The following is a 20,526-nucleotide window of genomic DNA, read 5'->3' as shown; positions in this document are numbered from 1 at the left end:
TGCTTTTTCAAAGATTTTATCAGTGACTTTGTCTAGAAGAAAATAGAATATTTTTAAAGACTTTCTCAACATTCAAGCTCCTTTGAAGCTAATGACACCTCAACAATATTCTTAGGGATTTTCTTACCACATCTTTTGAAAATCATAATTTAGTTCATTCCTAGTGTGTCAATTTTCATTAGAATAATCTGTGTAGCTGGCAACCCTCATTGCAGAATTTTGTGGCTGCAAACTGCATTTCTGAGCACTCAACAACCATGATAGAAATCATGTCCAAATCACTTTTCAGAGTGTGAGGATGGCTTAACTGTCCTTCACTACATGAAGCCTGTTAACAATTCTTTTTCTCTAAAAGTGGGAAATGCCTGCAACAGTGTATCAAAATATTAACTTTATTTACCTGTATGGGTACCCAGACATAAAGAATAGGAATTATAAGCAAGGACAATTTGTGGTCTACTCCAGTATGATAACGAATGGTTGCCTTTGGACTTTAAACTCTGTGCTACTGTAAACAGTTTTTGGCAGCTTCATAATTTTACTTCCTGCACCAATATGATAAGTAAATTCTGCATTGCCATCCTATTCTCATGCCACTGCAGGTGATGTCTATACTCCATACAGCAGCAGAAGAGCTCTGACAGCTGACGCAGCTGTGGCGCATATGCTTCGTGCATCCACAACAGCCAATCAGATCATGATCTTTTGTTTATGTTACCATGGCAATGCCCCAGTGTTGCCATAGTGCTGGGCAACTGCTGCTTTCAGTCAGTTCCACCACATGCTACATTCAGGTTTGTGTGTATACATGTGCATTCTGCTACTTCTGTGAGTTTCTTGCAGTGTGTGTAAGTGAAAAATTTTACATGTAACATTTGTGCAGTTTGCTTTACCTTGTTAATGTTGAAAATTTGATTGTGTGAAACCATATTTGTGGTAATTTTTTTTAAAGATGTTACCACCATTTGATGGCAATAATTTTTATTTTATTGATTATACGATCCAGAGTTTGGCCATAGGCCATTTTCAAGCCCAGTAACTTATTTATATGTCAAAAGATATCAGACTGGTATGAAATACAGTGAAATCTGAACTGCATAACAATAAAATAAAAATTATTGCAGCCAAATGGCTGCAACATCATTAAAGGAAATATTCATGTGTGTGTTTGTGTAAGGTGACAAACACAGGTAGCACATGTGAAAAAAATACTCCATCAAGGAAGACATCGGTCAGCCGAATGCTGCCCCTACAGGAATGCTGCAATGAATGACGTGGCATTGTTAGGTTCTGAAGGAGCGCAAGTGTTGCTGAAGGGCGGGACGGGAAGGTCTGTCACCCTGTTCTCCCTGCCCCTGGCTCGCTGCCCGTCCGTGTCGAATAGCAGCAAGAGTACTGCCAGCTGTCAGAGCTCTTCTCTCAATGTAAGGAGTATAGTACAGAACAGGGCAATTGTAAATCTATGACTGTGTGTAAAATTTGACAGTACACACTGCATATACTGGAAACAAGATATCAGTTTTCAGTAATGTGTAGGATTAACACTTGCTGGCAGATGTTTTGATGGAAGCGTTTTCATTCTTTATTTTGTGAAATAAAATTACATGCAAAAAACATTGAACGGAAGCAACAAGGAAATTTATTTCATTAAAACGTTTGTACATACATTGTAATTTAAAACTTCCTTTATTATTTCTTTTCTATCTTTTACATTAATCTACTTGAATTTTGTATAATATATAAAAAACAAGTTACAAAGTGCTTTTAATTTTTTTATTAATTTATCCATCCTTCTTCACAGTATATGGATCTTTTCATGCTTTAGATTTAAGCGTAGATTAGGCACATCATGCCATTTCTCTATACCCATGTTTCAACAACTTTAGATGGGCTCTGATTTAAACAATTTGTCTGTTTTCATGTGAAATATGAATATATGATGTCCATTCTGGAAGTTATCAAGATCAATGTTGTTTAAGATCAGTAGCTACGAAGGAAATTGATGTGACTTCAGCAGAATTCCTGGAAAACGAAAATAAAGTTTTTCACATTTTTACAAAGATGGTATTTCATAGTAGAATTCAGTCATTTGTTGAAAATTATTTGCAACTGTCAACTGAATTCTATACATAAATTTATACTACAGCTGCTGAAAAATAACAGATATGACTAAAATAATAAAGTTGGAACTGCATGAGACCTTCTAAATGCTACAAAAAGGGTAAAGAAGAATGTGTAATAAAACTGCTCACTAATCACAAACACATTTTCATTTTATTTGGACATAAAGAGGAGACAACTGTTTTAACTTCTATATTCCTGACCTTAACTTACAACAATTTTAGGTTTTGTGTGGCAACACTATTGTGTGCAGTATAATGGATCATTAACTTATATGATAAATTAATGCATTATCAATTCTTAGGAAAAAGGTGTAATTTGGAAATTCAGTTTGGCAGGCAGTAGAATAATCAAAAGGTCTGCAGTCAGTCTGTGCTTGACATTAAGGATTCACTTCCTGGAAAAAGTTTAATAGCATGTCTGCATAGTGGTTTGAATTATGTGACAAACTGGAATTTCTTATGCATTTGGAGGGGTTAGTTCTCATGTTAGAGCAAATTCACAGTAAATGCATGGCTCTTATAGGTCTGCAGGGAATATATGGTGGAACTGTGTATGTGTGTGTGAAATATCTGAACAGACACATGATTAGATCAACACAAACATACCTCAGTACATTGTTCTTACGAAGACAGACAGTCAGAAGCAAAAGTAACATCTGTTATGTTCAAGATAGTCTAACGAGGCCACCCCTGGCGCCACTGTTCATGGAACCACGGGACTGCTACGGTCGCAGGTTCAAATCCTGCCTCGGGCATGGATGTGTGTGGTGTCCTTAGGTTAGTTAGGTTTAAGTAGTTCTAAGTTCTAGGGGACTGATGACCACAGAAGTTAAGTCCCATAGTGCTCAGAGCCATCGCCACTGTTCACAATATATGTAAATGATCTTGCAGATAACTGATGTATTTCTGTATTTCTGTTAGACTGGTGGCATAATTGGCAACTTACTACAAAATGCAGTGACACATTCAGATGATCACTGCCTGATGTGAAGACTGTTAGCCTACCCTCAGTGCCAAAAAGTAATGTAATGCACAGAAATAGATGAAAGTATCTGTATTAATAACATTTCATTGCACAATAGGTGATCAGTCATGATGCACAAGTATCTACAAGTTTGTATGCAAAGATTTCATGTGGAATGAACACACAGATATAGCTACTGGGAAGGCAAATGCCAATCTGATTTATTGGAACGATTATAAGGAAGAGTAATTCATGCACCTAAGACATTTCTTACAAAACCTTCTCATAATTGCATTATTAGAGAAATTCTGGACCACACAGAAGGGTACTGACGATTTCTCTCTCCGAGAACCAACAGCAAAAAGAATAGAAAAGGGGTACAATGATACAGGTTCATTATGTTTCCCAATGTGGTACCCACAGGCGGGGAGTGCCATAGTTTCTCTGGAAAACTGCAAGTGGCTGAAACAGCTGAGTGGATGGCAGCCAATCTTACACAAATAAAAGAGAACACACAAGAGGAATTCAAGCATAAAGCTCAGAATCATTAACAATATACAAACAAAATCTGAATAGCAAACCAAGAGCAATAACTGGGAACAAGCATGTTACTGTGTGCAAATAGTAATACCAGCAACCAAAAAGCTTTGGATACATCAACACGACTGGCTGATGAATGAGCCGACACTTTTCTAGTGGTCTATGTCACCCAGAAGTCTTGTTAACATACCCGTGTGTGGCCATGACATCATAAATCTCTGGAGAGCAAATGCTGGTACATCCATCTGTATATCAATGTCCAAATGCAGTGAAGATACTAAATTCTTCTCCACTTTAATGGGGTTGGAAGTGACCAGACCTATGTTTTAGCTACTGGGGCAATGGGGAGCATTGTGCCCTGGCAGTGGCTCCAACAGTATCTCAATTTCCAAATTTTCTATCCCTTTGGCATCTTATTCATTTGCTGTCTACTTCAGTTGAGGCTGTAGTTGCTGCTGAGGCACTGAGACTGTCGGTGATTGTAGCATCAGAGAAAGTGACTCAAATTCCATGAGTTGCCAGACCTGTGCTGGTTCAGTCATCAACTGCTGCCACAGCTGGTAGTAATGGCATGGTGATACATGTTTGAAAGAGCTTGGTATTGTCTTGCCAGAAAATGGAACCAATTACTACACAGAACCACGGATTGCCACTTCGGTAAGCAAACAAATCAGAGCTGACCAGGATGTCATTTCTTGCAAGTTCTAGTTTCTTCAGCTTCTCAGTGAAATGTCCCAAGTCCTTTATGTATGTATCAGTCTCTCAAACATGCAGCTGGAGTAAAGAGGACAAGTGTTTTGGAAGTTTATACGTTGGTGAACCAGTAGCACTAACAGTCAGTCTTAATGGAACATTATTCTTACGGATCTTTGATAATCCATACAGCTGAGGTGTTAGTCTTCTGTGTCCTGGAGGGTCCTCTTTTTGTCTGCTGAGAACTAAGTGCAGATCCACTACATCAGATCTGCACTTAGTTTTTGGTGCACATTGCATCTAGTAGGTCCTGGTTCTTCTGCTTGTAATCTTCAGTTTTCATTATGATGGTCACATTTTCCTTATCCAAGAAGATCAGAGAGTGTCTTAGATCAGCAAAGGAGAAAAGAAACCCACTTGCAATGTCAGGAATATACTCCATACCATGTAAAGGTGGAAAAGTGTATGTTGGAATGACTGGATGATAAGTCAACACTAGAATCACTGAACATGAGTGGCATTGCTGGTTGTTCCAGGATGAAAAATTAGCCACGGAAGAGCACACTCTTTGGAAGACCAACCACATAGTAAAATATGTGAACATGGAAGTTCTTGGTGTAGAAAAGAGTTGTCACACCTGCTTATTCAGGGAAGAAGTAGACATACACAAACATGACAATGGCTTCAACAAGCAAGAAGAAAGCCTCAAGTTGAACAGATGCTGAATTCCCATGTTGCAGCAAATGATCGTTGCAGGTAGCAAGGGGAGAACCTCTGCAGTAATTACCACAGAAAAGCTCTTGGACACTGGTGTGCCATATACAGAGTGTCTCACCTAACTCTGCCACCTCAAATATCTCTGGAACAACAATAGATATTCAAAAATGGTTTCCACCAGCATGAATGTATGGCAGGGGCTTAGGAAACCAAATACTATGTGAAATTTTAAAAAGTAAACAAATACTATTTTTAACACAAACTTGTGTATTTTTAAATGGACACCCCCTATTATTTTGTATGCAATCAATAGCATGAAAAATCACAAACATAATGGCATTGGTTGCATTGCAATATGTCAGTTACATCCCGAGAAATTCTGAAGCTAAGTTGACACTTGAAATAAATGAAATGCACAGCTAGCGCACGTCCTGAGACTCAAGCTGCCAATAATTGTGATGTGATTGATGTACTATGTCAGTGGAGTGTTAATGTATGGTGTGGTAATGTATGACAACACAGCATTGGCTCATATTTCATTGATGGCACTCCTAAAGGGGAATAGTTTAGCCCCTTCTTGAACTGTACCTTACTTGAACCTGTCCACCTCTTACAATGTGTTTTCTTGTGGCTTGTTACATTTGCCGTCATCTAGTTGATATGTAGGCCTTCAGTAATGAAGAAAAACTAGATATTATTTTAACTTATGGCAAATGTCACAGAAATGCAACCGCAACTGTGACACTGTATGCTGAATGCTAGCCAGATCAGCAGTGTCCATTGTGTCAAACCATTGGCAACATCTGCAAGACACTCATGTAAACAGGAAGCTGGGTTCCCACAAAATGTTGACTTACAATGCCAGTGACTGGCAATGGAAACGGATTTGCTGTTATGGCTGGTGTAGCACACAATCCTCAGGTGGGTGTATGAAAAATTGCTTGAGGTGTAGAAATAAGCCACAGTAGAGTGTGCAGAATCTTGCATCAGTATCAGTTTCATCCGTTCCATATCTCATTGCACCAACAACTGTACAGGACTGACTTTGAATCCCACATTGCATTCTGTCATTTTTCACTTCAGCATTTTCAAGGCACTCCAGTATTCAGAAGCAATACATTGTTTATGGATGAGGCTTCATTTACAAATCATGGTAATGTGAATCTGCGGAACATGCACTACTGGTCCATGCAAAATCCCCACTGGATTCGCCAAGTTGCTCATCAATGACAGTGGAGTGTCAATTTCTGGTGTGGGTCATTGTGAACTGTATTGTAGGTCCCTAGTTTTACCATGGAACATTGAATAGACAGTGATATGCATCATTTCTTTAACACACACTAGCACTCCTCATAGATACTCTAGGATTGGAAAATTGTCTATCATTGTGGTTTCAACAAGATGGATGCTCTGCACACAATGCAAAAGTTGCCAGAGACATTCTAGATGTGACATATCCAATTAGGTGGATCATCCAAGGAGGTACTGTGTAGGCAGTCCCCCAACTTGACATCATTAGACTTCTTTCTCTGGGGCGCAGTGAGAGACAGAGTGTATCGAGAACCCCCAATGACAGTAGAGGATATGCAACATTGTATTACTGAGGCATGTAATGGCAATATCTGTAGAAACTCTGCAATCCGTGCAACACTCTCTCGTTACCCATCTACAAACATGTATTGATGCAAACAGAGGGCACTACTAATATATGTTGACATGACACAGTCTCATTGGTCAAGATGTGGATGTATTTTCTAAGCTGGATGTAATGCAGAACAATACAGTTCCTGTGGGAGACAAGGCACTAGTAAATGTGTTTAGCAAAGTGAATTAAAGTGTAGCTCTAGTTGTCATTTTGCTAGAATAAAAATACATTTACAATATGAAAAATGTAACTTTGCATTGGTTTGCTTGGTTTTGTGGATTGTTCATACCTTCCCATTGTGTGAGCCCCTGACACAGGCAGCATAAGGTGCATGCTTGAGTCTCAAGATGCGCGCTATCTGTGCGCTTAATTTATTTCAAGAGTCATCTTTGCTTTTCTCGGGATGTAATTGACATATTGTGGTGCAACCAATGCCATTATTTTTGTGATTTTTCATGCGATTGATTGCATATAAAACAACAGGAGGTGTCCATTTAAAAATACACAAGTTTGTGTTGAAAATAGTATTTGTTTACGTTTTAAAATTTCGCATAGTATTTAGTTTCCCAAGCCCCTGCTGGTGAAAACCATTTTTGAATATCTATTGTTGCTCCAGAGATATTTGAGGTGGCAAAGTTAGATGAGACACCCTGTATATAAGCTGCACCTGTGAGCTCGACTCCAGTCCACCATCAGCAAAGCATGTTGGAACTTTGACAGTGCCAGCCACTTGTGCTGGCAAAACATCAGAAAAATCATCAAACATATGTCAACCAAAGACCCAGAGATGGAAGGGATATTCCATGTAATGTAGGTCACACTTACAATACTTAAAAGTTTAAAATTTGGTACCTTCTATATATTTTTTGAAAAGTCTGGACTTTTTGGTGTATTGCAACAATCGTTTGTGGCCCATTATTGCTTTCCCTCCATTATTATTAGCAATTTTTATAATGCCATATGTTTTTCATATGATGAGAGTGTGAATTATTGGAGATTTTGGACCTACATTTCAACTAACTGGCAGGTAAGAATTAGCATATCATTATTTATATTACCATTACATACCCTAATGTATTGCATAAAGAGTATAAAACTGAAGTAGGTAAATTATAGGTTAGGATAAATAATATAACACAACAGCACGAACTTTCAAGTAACATGAGTCACTTTCATCTAATTAAGTTTTTATACCAAGAAAGATATTAGAGATAACTTTATCTTGATCAGTAATTTACTTCTTAGTGTGAATGTGTAACTAAAACCATTACTAAAAATTTCCCAATTTCCACCAATATTGTAAAAACAGAAAACTAAATGTGTAACGTGAGTCACATAATCTGAGCTACAGTTGTACTATTGTAAGGTTAGAAGAAGAGAATGCCTTTAGCAGCAGCAGAAAGACAGTGTAGGAGGAGGGAAAAGTTAAAGAGTGAAGAAAAATATGAAGAATTTAAGAAGAAGCATCTGGAAGAATCTATAAAAAGCCAGCAGAAGCAGAAACAAAAGGTTCTACAGCTGAGTCAACATAGGCAATGACTGTTATTAGAAGAAAGAAGAGCTAAAAATAGGGTGGGAGTTAGAAAACATAGGTAACATAAGTTACAAAATCAGCAGCCTAGCAAAGCAGGTTTGTCATAATGTAAGTCACATGGTGCCCTGGATAAAGCCATGACTCAAGTAGTGCAATTGCTTACATTAGCAAGGTACTGTCAACTGTACCTGAAAATGTGAAGGTAGTTTCAATCTGGTCAGATGGACCGGCCTCACAACTTAAAAACAAACATGTTTTGATTCCAAACAGCACACAGTATTCTAGATTAGTTTCTTGTAGTCCTCATTCTTGATAGGTGTTGAAGCTAACATCAGTTTGGCATTTCAAAGTATCACGCATAAATACACTGAGTGTGTACCAGCAGGATCAACTGCAATACATCACTTTGGCCTCAGTTCACAAAATTTTGGGGACCCCAATTCACTGTCATATGCTTACAGTAGGCTATGAACATTTCTTTCATGTTACAAAGTAGGACACATTTCTGCTTATGACCTTTTTCACTGTCCACTCTTACTGCTATGTAATTGTTTTTGCCTGGGTACAGCTGAGAAAATTAATCATGTTTGAAGAACCTGAGGACTTTATCTTTGAGGCATTTTTGAGTATGCCTAGCAATGTAAAGGATCAAACTTTCCTGAGAAGAGGGGAACTAATGTATGAATTATGGAGGAGACAGGTAGATCCTAAAGGTACTGTCCAGGAGCTATGGAACAAGTATGCAACAACAGTTATTTGCAGGTTGTTCAACAGATTACTGAGCTCAGTGAGATAAATCTGACTGTTGTCTTAATTCATGACACATTTAAAGAAATATTAGATCTGTTGGAATGTGAGGATACTCTCAGTCAAATATGAAGATTTCAGGCCCATTTGGATCACTATGTTGACAGAATGAGTGACCTAGTGGATGTGGACAAGAATCAGGAACAATTTTTAGAAACCTATAGCAACACTATTAATGAATGGTTTCAGACCCATAATAGAAAAATGAGTAACTTCGGTAGTGAAGTTAATTCGAGTGTTCGTAATAGAGAGGCTGGCTAAACAATCATTGATACTCTGTTCACAAAGTTGCAGAACCACAGGATTTTTTGAAACAGTGTTGTCATTCATCATTGAATTCAGTGGGTCATATAGCTGAATTTTTGTATTTTATGATAGGTTTCAGAATAGAGCTCAGACCATGGAACTGGGTGATTTAAATGCTTTAAGATCAGTTGAGGTAAATGTGAAGAATAATGTAAATGATGAAGTATAGCACACCAAAGAGGAAAATAATACTTGGAAAGGCCTGCAGGGGCTACTTTATCATCAGTCTGGCTGTGAATATTAATAAACTGTGTTCAGCAAGTTAGAAGGAAAGTGGTGGCATTGAAACCTCCGCACACCAAGGAGCAAGTAGTAAGCCATATTTTACAGTGGCTAAGCCCTGAGAATAGTCAGAGAGCAGTATTTTGTCAGGTCTGCAAGATGTTGGCTCAATTAGACTAGGTAGTTCTGGAGAGCCAGGCTGTGGAATTTGTGGATATGCACAGGGATAGCCAATCTGTAAGAGCAAGAGATTGGGAGAGTAGAGATTTAGATGGGGGGCAGGTGGTGGAGGAAGTACGGGAAGGAAGAGGAGGAGGAGGAGGAGGAGGAGAAGGAGGAAGGTATTAGAGAAGGACACCTGGGGAACACTTCATCAAAAGTAGTTTGTCAGAATTGTGGCAAACCTAGATGTGTATGAAGGGAATTTAGGAAGAAGAGTAGAGAGCAAGAATTATGAGAACTGCAACAAAGACGGGGCAGATTTAGAGCCAGTTTAAGGCACAAGTGAGATAAGATGCCATTTGGGGCACCAAGCTGAGTGGAGTGTCAGAGGCACCACAACTATAAGATTTCTATACAGCACATATCACAATTTGTAGGAACCATTTAGGGCGCCAAGCCAAGAGGGGTGCCAGGGACAACCAAGTGCAAGATTTGTATACAATGTGTATCACAATTAGTAGAGAAAACTGACATGGATGAAAGTGTATGAGAGAAGAAGGGCTTGGGGCTGGGAGGTGCCACAACAAGTGGATTTTTCCTATTTATTATGTTTTCCTTCTCCCATAAATAAACAATTATTTCTAATTATTATCTTATTTTCAATATATTTAACTATTGGCGAGTAACACCTGCATGAAAATCTGAAGTTCTTCTTTAGACTGGATTTCAATGGAATTTATTATTCAGATTATTATTTTTGCTGCTCTGATCCCATTGGTGTAATTAGTTGTCATTACAACTCTCATAATTAAAACTTATAACTGACTGCAATATACTTTGCTACATGCAAAACTTCATGAGCTAATCAACATAGTTTGGAAAAGTGATATACACCAATCAAAAGTTAAACATTCCCACTTTTCAGTAATGGATTTTAAATTACCTAAAGCTAATTATCTTCAACAGTAACTGAACTTTGAAGTTCATGAGCAGCCCCTTTTTCAATGCATATTTTCATGAGAAGCACTGTTAAATTCTGCACTTTGACCACATACTTTTGTTACCTTAACTTACCTATACAAAATGATATACAGCACTGATTAACTCATTAATTAATACTTTCATGTAATTTCCTGTAATTTGCGATCACACTTATACATATAAAGAAGGTGACTCAAATTGCATAAAGACAGTAGTTTGCTGTAATTTTATAGATTTCTGACTAGTAACATTTTATAAAAGCATAAATCACCTTAGTTCTAATAGTTCATCAAAAATAGTAAATTCCAACCTAGTCAAATTTTAAAGCATTATGTACTTTTCAAAGTAACAGTCTGTTCTTCACCCATGCATGAGCTGTTGGACATCACCAAAAACTGACAGTTCTTAATTTGAGAGCTAACAAGTAAAATCTGAGTCAGATGTGCTCTTGTTGTTGACTCACCTCACAATTATGTGCACTCTATATGCAAAAATTAAATGCACCAGCAAACGCCAGTGTTTAACTGAACTCTAATGTTTCATTGCTTTCAAGAAGATTCTGTAACTTAAATTAATTAATAGTGTAATTGGACTGTGTTGCGAACAAGTACTGTGAAAGGTAATTCTCATATGAGTGATTTATTGTTAAACTTAATAAATCATGTAATGGACTCACTTAAATTAACTACTGAAGAGTAAATAACCTTCAGTGGGCTAATTAATTGCGAACCATCACAATTTCATGTAAAGATGAACTTTTTTTGTGCCACAATACAGCAATCAACTTTGCCAGTGTAGCTGCGGGTGCTGGCCTGAACACCTCCACTAATAATGTTTCATAGAGAAAAATCTGATCACTATAGTTAATAACTGAAATTTGAAAAAAAAATGTGTTTGTTAATGTTTTATGGTTTCTGAGGAACTTCCTGAAGCCATGGGAATTCCCCCAACATCAGTATTCTATATTCTGACAAATGATTTCAAGTAGAGAAGAATTTCTGCAGGATAAGTTCCATACTGATTGACTGCTGAAGAGAAGCAGAAATGCCTGGACATTGCAATCTTGCTCAAACAATGATTTGACCATGAAGGTCAAGGACTCTTGTGTTGAATTGTCACTATAGATGAAACATGAGTTAGAGACTTCAACCAGCGTTGAAATCACAGTCCAATGAGTGGAGGGCTTAATTCTCCATGTCCAAAAAAATTTCAACATGCTCAAGCAAATGATGATTTTTGGTTACTATCACCAAGGAATCATCATAACAAATAGAGTCCCATGTGGAACAAGTCTGACAGCAGTGTGTTATTGTAACTTTATACAAACTGTGCACAGAAAACTACACAAAACCCAACCTCAGTTGCTCAAGGCTGAGCCACTCATTCTCCATGACAATGCTTACCCACATATCGGCAATATTATAGACTAAAAACTGCTTGAATATGGATCGGAAGTGTCACCACATCTTCCCCAAAACCTGAATACAAGTCCACCAGACTTCAATGTTCCCATAGTTGAAAAAATGTATACACCGACATAATTATCTTTCGCTGGAAGCACTTTCTACCACCATTACCTGAGCTATTCAACAGGTGAACAGAAGTGGCATTATCGATGAAATAATAAAAGCTTCTGAGATGTTGAGATTCAGTCATAGAGAAGCAGGGAGATCATTTTGAAGGACTGTTAAGAGATAATTAAAAAATAAATAAACAGAAAATAAAAAAAATAAACCTGTAAGTAAACAAGAAATTAGTGTGCATTGTCTATGAAACATCTCTCGTAATATTGTCAGATCTGCTGATTCTCTTTGCAATGCTGAAAGTGCTGTCTTGCATCCACGTGAAATTAAATATATCTAAAGAGAAAATGGCAGAAAGAAGCAAGATACTTCTTGGTACATATGGGTTTATATTTTAATTTGTTTGTAAAAAAAATCTTTTATAACTACATATATCTATTAGACTATTGAGTAGGTAAATTTGAAAGATGAGAAACTGCAGGTCAGTGGCTTAATCCACTCTCTTTTATTGGGTAAATGACAAGTTGTGGAACACTTAAAGTTACCTTTTACTCTTTTCACATGGAACCTTTGGTTTCATGATGATTTTGGGATGAGGATGACCTCAGATGATTAAGTGATTCTATTTTTTACACAAGATAATGTAACTTTTAAGTGTTCCGAAAACACTGTGTATGTAATAAAGGATTGTGGATGATGCAACTGTCCAGTGGTTTCTTCACTTTTTAAAATGGACTTCTACAGTTGCGGCTGCCCCATAAGAAGAGCTCTTTGTGAGTAGTTAAACATATTTCACATGGACAGTTGTCTTATGTATTTCACTGGATAGTGTGTCTGAATTATGTAGACAATATACTGCACATTGGTTGTCAATTGATTGTTGTCCCATGGCACTACAGTCATCCCAGTGGGGAAAAAAAACTACAGCACCCATCACACCAAATCCCAAAACTAACAATTCTACAAGTCAGGCACCTTTCACTTACAGTTAAAATAATACTTTAGTAAGAATAAGCCAAACAAGAAAATTCATATACAAACATTTAGCCTATACACAACTGTATATAGACAAACTGCTAGTGCATATATGAGATTCTCTACGTCTACTGTGGGGAAGAAAAAATAAAAGTTTTACAATAACCTGACTTTACTGTCTGTTTGTGGTTTTTGTGATAATAAGTGAAGAAAATGAAATATTTAATAATCAGATTTAAAAAACATATTCCTACATGTACTCACATTTACTGAGCAATCTGTACCAAACTAAATGTTATTATAATCTAAATAACTTATTTTACAGGAGCATAAAACTTGCTCATCTCGTTCAGTGCATCTTATACTTCAGTAAACATGGTAAACATTGTGAGGCAAAGAACAATCCTCTTATACTCACTGCTACTAGATAACATAATTTGTTCCTCAGAACACTTCACTTACCTCTCTTTTTCCGACTTGAATTTATTGGAATGCAATTTACTTGTGTAACTTCACGTTTAGGCAGCCATGGTATGTCCAACACCTGTACATCACACACTTGCTGGTTCTGAAATAACACCACACCATCAGATGAAAATCTGTGGATTTAGTTTTAACATATGTATACACAAAAAGTCAAGTTGTATGAAATTGAGAAGTCACCTAAGAAAATTTAACAACTGCAAGGAGACAGAATGGATGGCAAATGATTACTTTCAGGAGGTGAAACTGAAAGTACTGCTGATGGATACAATTAAAAGTAGAAAAAAACTATCCATTTTTTTTGGAATTGTCAGTTTGTTCCACGACCAACAAATATGTTAACAATTTTGAGATACTACGAAGACAGAAGTCACTAAGTTTCTAAATAATTATGACAATTTTTGCTATTATGCAACCCAAAACACAACAACAAATCTTCAAATGATGCCCTTTGTGTAAAGGCAGCATTATTGTTAACACTATTAAAAAGCTCTATTCAAATATATATTGAAGTGTGGACTTGGTTGTCACTGCTTACGGTCATAAACATACAGTGAACTGGTTCTATTGTTGCATCCAAGCACTATGCTCTAGGGAGAGGCTTTGTGATGGGAAATGTTGAGGGTCATTTTTGTCGGTGACTCACATTTGTTTTTCCATACCTTAAAAGATAGTACAAACAACATTTACCATTAAAGTCCATACATACAGATTCATTGCACTGGCAGTATGGTTCAATCACCGATCCTGGAGGGTATACACTCTGGTGATGAGCCGTGGCACGACCATGTAGATCATGTAAGACAAAGGCTGTGTCTCCAAAAGTTCAGTTTTTGGCGTGATCTGTGGATCGTCATGACTTTCATGGGTGGGAGAAAAAGCTCTACAAAATGAATGGATGCATGTCGTGAAATGAGCAAATGTGCAAGATTTCACATACATGTTTGTGGGGAATCACGTTAACTTGACCCTCGTGGTTTATGGCGAGAAAGATCAGTGATGGTGAGAACGGTTGGAGACATGAGTTGCATCGCTTTGACGAGCTCACACTGCCTGCCTGCTTTGTCCCACCTGGGCCTGTGCATGATACACCATTGCCAAAATTTGGTGTAACAGGAAAGCTGCATGCTTGGGCTGTGCGAATGCCTGGCACCATTTGGTTGTGTCAACTGTGCTGCAGCTCTGCTCTTCTCCCGGAGGTCAGAGCTCCATAGCCACGAAAAAATACGGCGATCAATCTGTAGCACTCATTTGTTTAAGTTCGTACACTGCATGGTGACAGTGTGGGCATGGCTGCAGTCGGTCACTCAGCAGTTAAAGGATGGTGGCCATAATGTCAGCACGCCAGACTGGTGTTGTTGGGCTTGTCCTCGCATGGTCAGCTAGTGATAGTGCCAGCAGCATGCACTGGCTAGGAACCTTCCGTAGGAAAGTGCACGTGGCTGCAAGTCAGCTGGGAAGATGTCTCAAAGGCCAGTGCACTGATATCTTAATAATGATCCAGAGTGTTCACTAATGCTACAGTTAATGCACTTCAGTAGAACAAATTTCACTTTTTAAATTGTTTAGAGTGACATCAAGAATGACAAGTACAAGTGTTCACACTTGCATGTTCCGCAAGTTCATCGACTGACTCAGTTGCAGGAGCACAGTGCATTTCTTGATCCAGCCTCAACATTCGAGACAGTGGAGGCCCAGAGAGTATACATGAGTATGGTGTCTTCACGACTTGAATGCAGGTCCTAGAGCTGCTAAGGACAAGTCCGGTGGTAGTGTGGGTGATGTGTGGAGCTCAATGACAACGCAAATACAGTAGCTGGCACAAATGCCACTCTGGCCTCAACATCCAATGCAGCGGAAGCACAGGGGTGCAAACAAAGGTCCAGGAACTGTGACAGACAGGGGAGGCATTGTCTGGAGCTCAACTGGAGCTACCGGCTGAATGTGTGTTCAGCTGGAGACGGGGTCTCTACAGCACAAACATTTGAATCAGAGGCGGTGGCTGGTGCATGTGGTGGGGGTGAACAGTGCACCTATGTTGGGTGTGGTCCAGGCGGCAGCACTGGCTACCTGGGTGGTGTGATGGGAGGTGCATGTGGTGCCGCAATGACAGCAGGCTGCTGCTGTGCATCACCAGTGGCTACAGGAGCGGGATCTGTCTGACTGCTGGTGGAAATAGTGTTGACTGCTGTCAGATCTTCCTCTGGGTCTAAAAAGTTTGTGGCTGCTGGAGCAGGCAAGTTGTAAGCTGGCTTGACATGGTTGGTTGAGACTGTAGACTGCTTCATGTTGCACTCAATGTCCAGCATTTTTTCCGTTGGTTGATCACATGGTGTAGTCCAGAGCAGGGCAGCTAGAGGGGTGACTGTACTGCGTCATAACACAACATAACCCGCATGCAGCGCTGCAAGTTGGTGTGCACAAATACCTTCCCTGTGCCGTGCTGCATCGGCTTGTGCTCTCGGAGGCCAGCCATTTGAGTGCACAGGCATTTTACCAGAGTGGGTGCCATGGCTCCATGTAGGGGTGATACTTCTACAAAATCACCCAGTCTTGTCAGAGGCTGTCCATAAACGAGATCGGCAAGGGCCACATCGATCTCCTCCTTTGGCATTATTGCAGGCCGAGCAGCACCAGTGGGAGTTCCACAGGTCATGAGGTGTCATGGAAAGTTAGGGCAGCTTCCAGAGTCCTGTGGAGCCGTTCAACCATGCCATTTGACGCCAGATGGTAGCGTGTTGTCCTGTGTAATAGAATGACACACTGTCTGTCGACATGCATGAATAATGCACAGTGAAATTGGCAGCTGTGGTCAGTTGTCACATTACTGGGACATCCAAAGCATGCCACCCAGGTGTCAATGAATGTGGTGGCAACAGTCTTGGCAGTGAAGTCCATCATGGGTGTTGCCACAGCCAGTGAGTGAAGCAGTCCACTATACTTATAAGATATCACTTGCCTTAAGAGAGGGAGAGAGCAGGCCAATGAGGTCCACATGGACGTGTGCAAATTGACTTGTTACATTGGGGAAGGTGCCCACAGGTGCATGGGTGTGCCTCCAAACTTATGGCAAGCTGACATGGCATATGAGAGCATGCCCATTCGCAGCAGTCCTTCCAAAGCCTGCGCCAGATAAAACGCACAGCAATGAGGATCAAAATGCTGTTGGTGCCAGGGTATCACAGCATGTGCACACAGTTGAGGGCACTGCACCGTAATTTCTCTGGGAGGAACAGTCAGTGCGCACCGGTTGAGATGTCACACCAAATTTTCAGGCACCAGGCCTGTTGCAAGCTGCTGGAGGTGGCGTGACAGAAACTGTGCAGTTCTTCATCTTTCTCCTGTACTTTGCCAATGTCCTCAAAGTTTTCACAAGGATGATATAATGGCACACGCTCAGGTCAAACAATTAGCAACTACGTTGTCTATCCCCAAAATATGATGGATGTCAGTAGTAAATTGCAACCTGTACTCTAAATGCTGGAGATGACACAGTGAGCAACGTGACTGTTGTGAAATGCTTGAGTAATCAGTTAGTGGGCAGTGAAAATGACAAATTGTCGGGCTACTACTGACGGGTGGAAGTATTTTACTGCCCCATATACCGGAAGCAACTCTCAGCGATAAGCGCTCCAAGCACATTGCGATTCAGATACCTTCTTAGAGAAAAATGCGAGCATGTGTCAGGTCCCATCAAGGTGCTGTTGTAATGCCGTGCTGACGTCGGTCTGGCTGGCATCCACCACTAAGATCGCACAGTGTCCGGGTGCGCCAGCTGTGTTCCTTCTGTGAGATTTTGTCCTGAGCCTGTGGAGCTCTGTTCCACTGTGTCCGTCCAATTAACAGGGGTCTTCCCTTTTGAGTTGGGACTGTGGGGTGCCTTAGTCATGGGCTTTTACATGGCTGCAGCATTGGACAGAGCAAGTTTGACATGCTGTGGTAATGGTGCAATTTCTTGTGCATCTGAGGGTGCAGCCTGTTTAGAATGACTTGCACTTTCTCCGGCAGTGGTGTCAATCTGGAAGGGGTAATTAAGTGCCCATGGAACTTGTTTTCCATCACACTGAATGCACACTTCACTCAGGTGCTGAAAGATGATGGTTAGGTGGTGGCAGTGGAGCTTGAGCAACTTGGACTGCAGTAGGTCGTTGTTGAGGTATGCAAAACAAAATGGTTATCCTGACAATATGCCATCCAGGGACTGCTGCCAGATCTGGGCAGCATTCCAAAGACCAAACGTCACAGACAGGCTTTCAAAAAACCCAAAGGATGTTACAATAACTGTTTTCTCAATGACTTCAGGTGCCACTGGAATTTGGGTGTATGCCTTTGAGCAATTGATCTTACTAAATAATGCACAGCCTGCCAGTGTGTGGCTGAAGTCTTGAAGGTGTGGGGTCTGATCTGTCTGGCATTATTTGTGTATTAAGGGCATGATGCTCCACACATGGGCACCATGAATTGTCTTTTGTTGGGACAAAATGTAGCACCAATGACCACGGGCTGCTTTACAGTCAAACGACGCCTTCCCACAGCATGACCTCAAAATCTACCTTTGCTACTGCAAGTCTGTTTTGCGTGAGTTGATGTGGGTGGCTTGATATGGGAGGGCGGGATGCGGTTGGTATGTCGTGCAACATCGAATGTTTAATGTCCTTTGGTGCACGAGCTGGTCAAGTGAGGTCAGGAAATGTTTCGAGGATGTCAGCATAAGGTCTAGGGCACTTCACAGGTTTTATACTGTAGAATGTGGCCTGTCAGTACTGTCCGACTATCTTTAAATTTGTTGTTGTGTCAATGAGCTGGCTGTTTGTTATGTTGGCTAGCAACCTATAGTGGCCAAGAAAGTCTGCACCCAGGATCAGCTCATTGACATCGGCCACAGAAAACATCCATGAGTATGTGTGGTGTAGTCCTAGGTCTAAATTGCTGTTGTGTATGCCGCAAGTTTTAATGGCCAAATTGTTCACTGCCTGTGAGGGAGAGTGCCTCAGCCTGCCTGTGGTCTCCTGATATAGAACAGGGGAATATTGCAAGGTCTGAACCTGTGTTAACAAGGTACTTCACGCTGCCCACTTATTATGCTGTGAAGAGACATCTTGATCCTGAATTGCAGCCAGGTGTGTGTCGGCCCAGTTGCAGTTGGCATATGGGAGCATGCAGGGAGGATGACACTTTGTTGCTTCATTGACAAAGCATGCATGGTACCAGCAGAAGTTGCTAGCCAGCTGCTTTGCTATCCATGGAGTACTGTTGGAATGGCTGGTGCTGGACTGTCAGTTGCATGAGGCGGTTCATCAGTGGATGGGTCAGCTGCCACTGTGGTGCCTGCTGCCCTCCGCCCTTGAATGCACCAACTAGTCAACTTGAGTGACAAGAGCTGCCACCTTTGCATCCAAGTTATGCACTAGCTGGGGCAGGTCAGTGTCTGAGGTGGTGGCTGCAGTGGGTCACGCTGCCATGGAGGTGGGGGAAAAGTGTCATAAGCTGCTGCGGCTGTGGCATTCGGCACCATCGCCAGTGCATTGTGCACCCAGTCGGCCAAGTTTGCAGCAGCATCCAACAGCATCTCTGTCTGTTCTGTTATCACTGCCTGCACCTGAGCTGGTAGGCTGCACACCCAGATAATGCATAACAACGAGCCCGGCACCAAGTCAGACTGTGTGGTACTCTGCAAGTGGTGCAGGAACTGTGCGGGCCACAGGTCGTTGCATTCCTCTCGTCACAGTAGTTGGTGCTCCCCTTGTTCCTCTGATGATGAGATCGACTGAGTCAGCTCTTCCTTGAGGCATTTATATGATGACTGCATCAATGAGGTGGTGATTATATCCCGCACTTTGGCTGCATATATTTGGTCAAGCTGGCTCACTATATGCCCACATTTTGCAAGTTGGCAGGTTATGTGGTTGCTCATGTAGACTGCCTCCACTTGGCTGAACCACATTATGGGGTCACATGGCCGAAAGGGAGGTAGCCTGACCAACACCTGTCCAGTGCTTGTGGCCACTCCAGCAATTGTAGTAGGTGTTGGTGTGGCGGGACTTAGTACGCCAAAATTTTGCTGAGATGTCTGCAGTTGTGCAGAGTCCATGTGTGTAGGGCATGCTTGTAACTCACTCTCCAGCCTCTCGCTGCAGGTGAACAGGTCTTTGATAATCTTTTGCAGCTTTTATAAAGTCGCTATCTTAATTAAGTCCTCACACAATGAGAAAGCACACAATGAAGATAACACAACACATGACAAAAAAGCACAAAAAATAACACTAGGCAGTTCACAAGTGAAGCATACAAACACAAAAAGAAACACAAAAAACATGTTCATCCAAAAACCTCAGTAATTTTTCACTATGGAATACTGTTCAGGTGCCAGTCAACTCACAGTTCCATGTCACTCATACCAATGAATGTTCATTACCAAGTGTTAGCCTCAGATCACGTCGGGGTCACCAGTGATGCAGAGACGTGGTTATCACTGCTTTCAGTCATAAACATGCAGTGAACTGGCTTTACTGCTGCGCCCATACACTGTGCTCAAGTAAGAGGCTTGTTGACAGGAAATGAGGAGGATAATTTTTGTTGGTGACACACATTTATTTTTCCACACATTGCAAGATGGTAAGAGCAATGCTTATCATTAATGTCTGTCCATACAGGACTGTTGCACTGGTGGTACTGCTTGATCAATGATCCTGGAGAATATATACTCTGATGATGAGCCATGGTGAAACCCCATGGACCACACGAGACAATGACCATGTCTCCAAAAGTTCAGTTTTTGGCGCGAACCATCATGCGTCATGACTCTTGCAGATGGGAGAAAAAGCACTGTGAAAGGAATGGATGTGTGCCAT

The 20,526-nt window shown here is 40.6% G+C and overlaps 1 protein-coding gene across 1 annotated transcript in view; it reads right to left on the bottom strand.

Moving 5' to 3' along the window:
- Nucleotides 1-1,663: 1,663 nt before the first annotated feature.
- Nucleotides 1,664-20,526, bottom strand: part of LOC126188846 (uncharacterized) — a 183,749-nt gene continuing 164,886 nt past the window's right edge. Inside the window, exons 7-8 of the mRNA XM_049930488.1 lie at nt 13,655-13,760; nt 1,664-2,022 (exon numbers count right to left, since the gene is read on the bottom strand). Of these exons, the coding sequence (XP_049786445.1) occupies nt 1,988-2,022; nt 13,655-13,760 (141 nt within the window). The 3' untranslated portion in view covers nt 1,664-1,987. The remainder of the gene's footprint in view (nt 2,023-13,654; nt 13,761-20,526) is intronic.

Source organism: Schistocerca cancellata, chromosome 5 (genome assembly GCF_023864275.1).
Source record: "Schistocerca cancellata isolate TAMUIC-IGC-003103 chromosome 5, iqSchCanc2.1, whole genome shotgun sequence".
NCBI lineage: Eukaryota > Metazoa > Arthropoda > Insecta > Orthoptera > Acrididae > Schistocerca > Schistocerca cancellata.
This window is presented reverse-complemented; position numbering and strand designations above follow the sequence as displayed.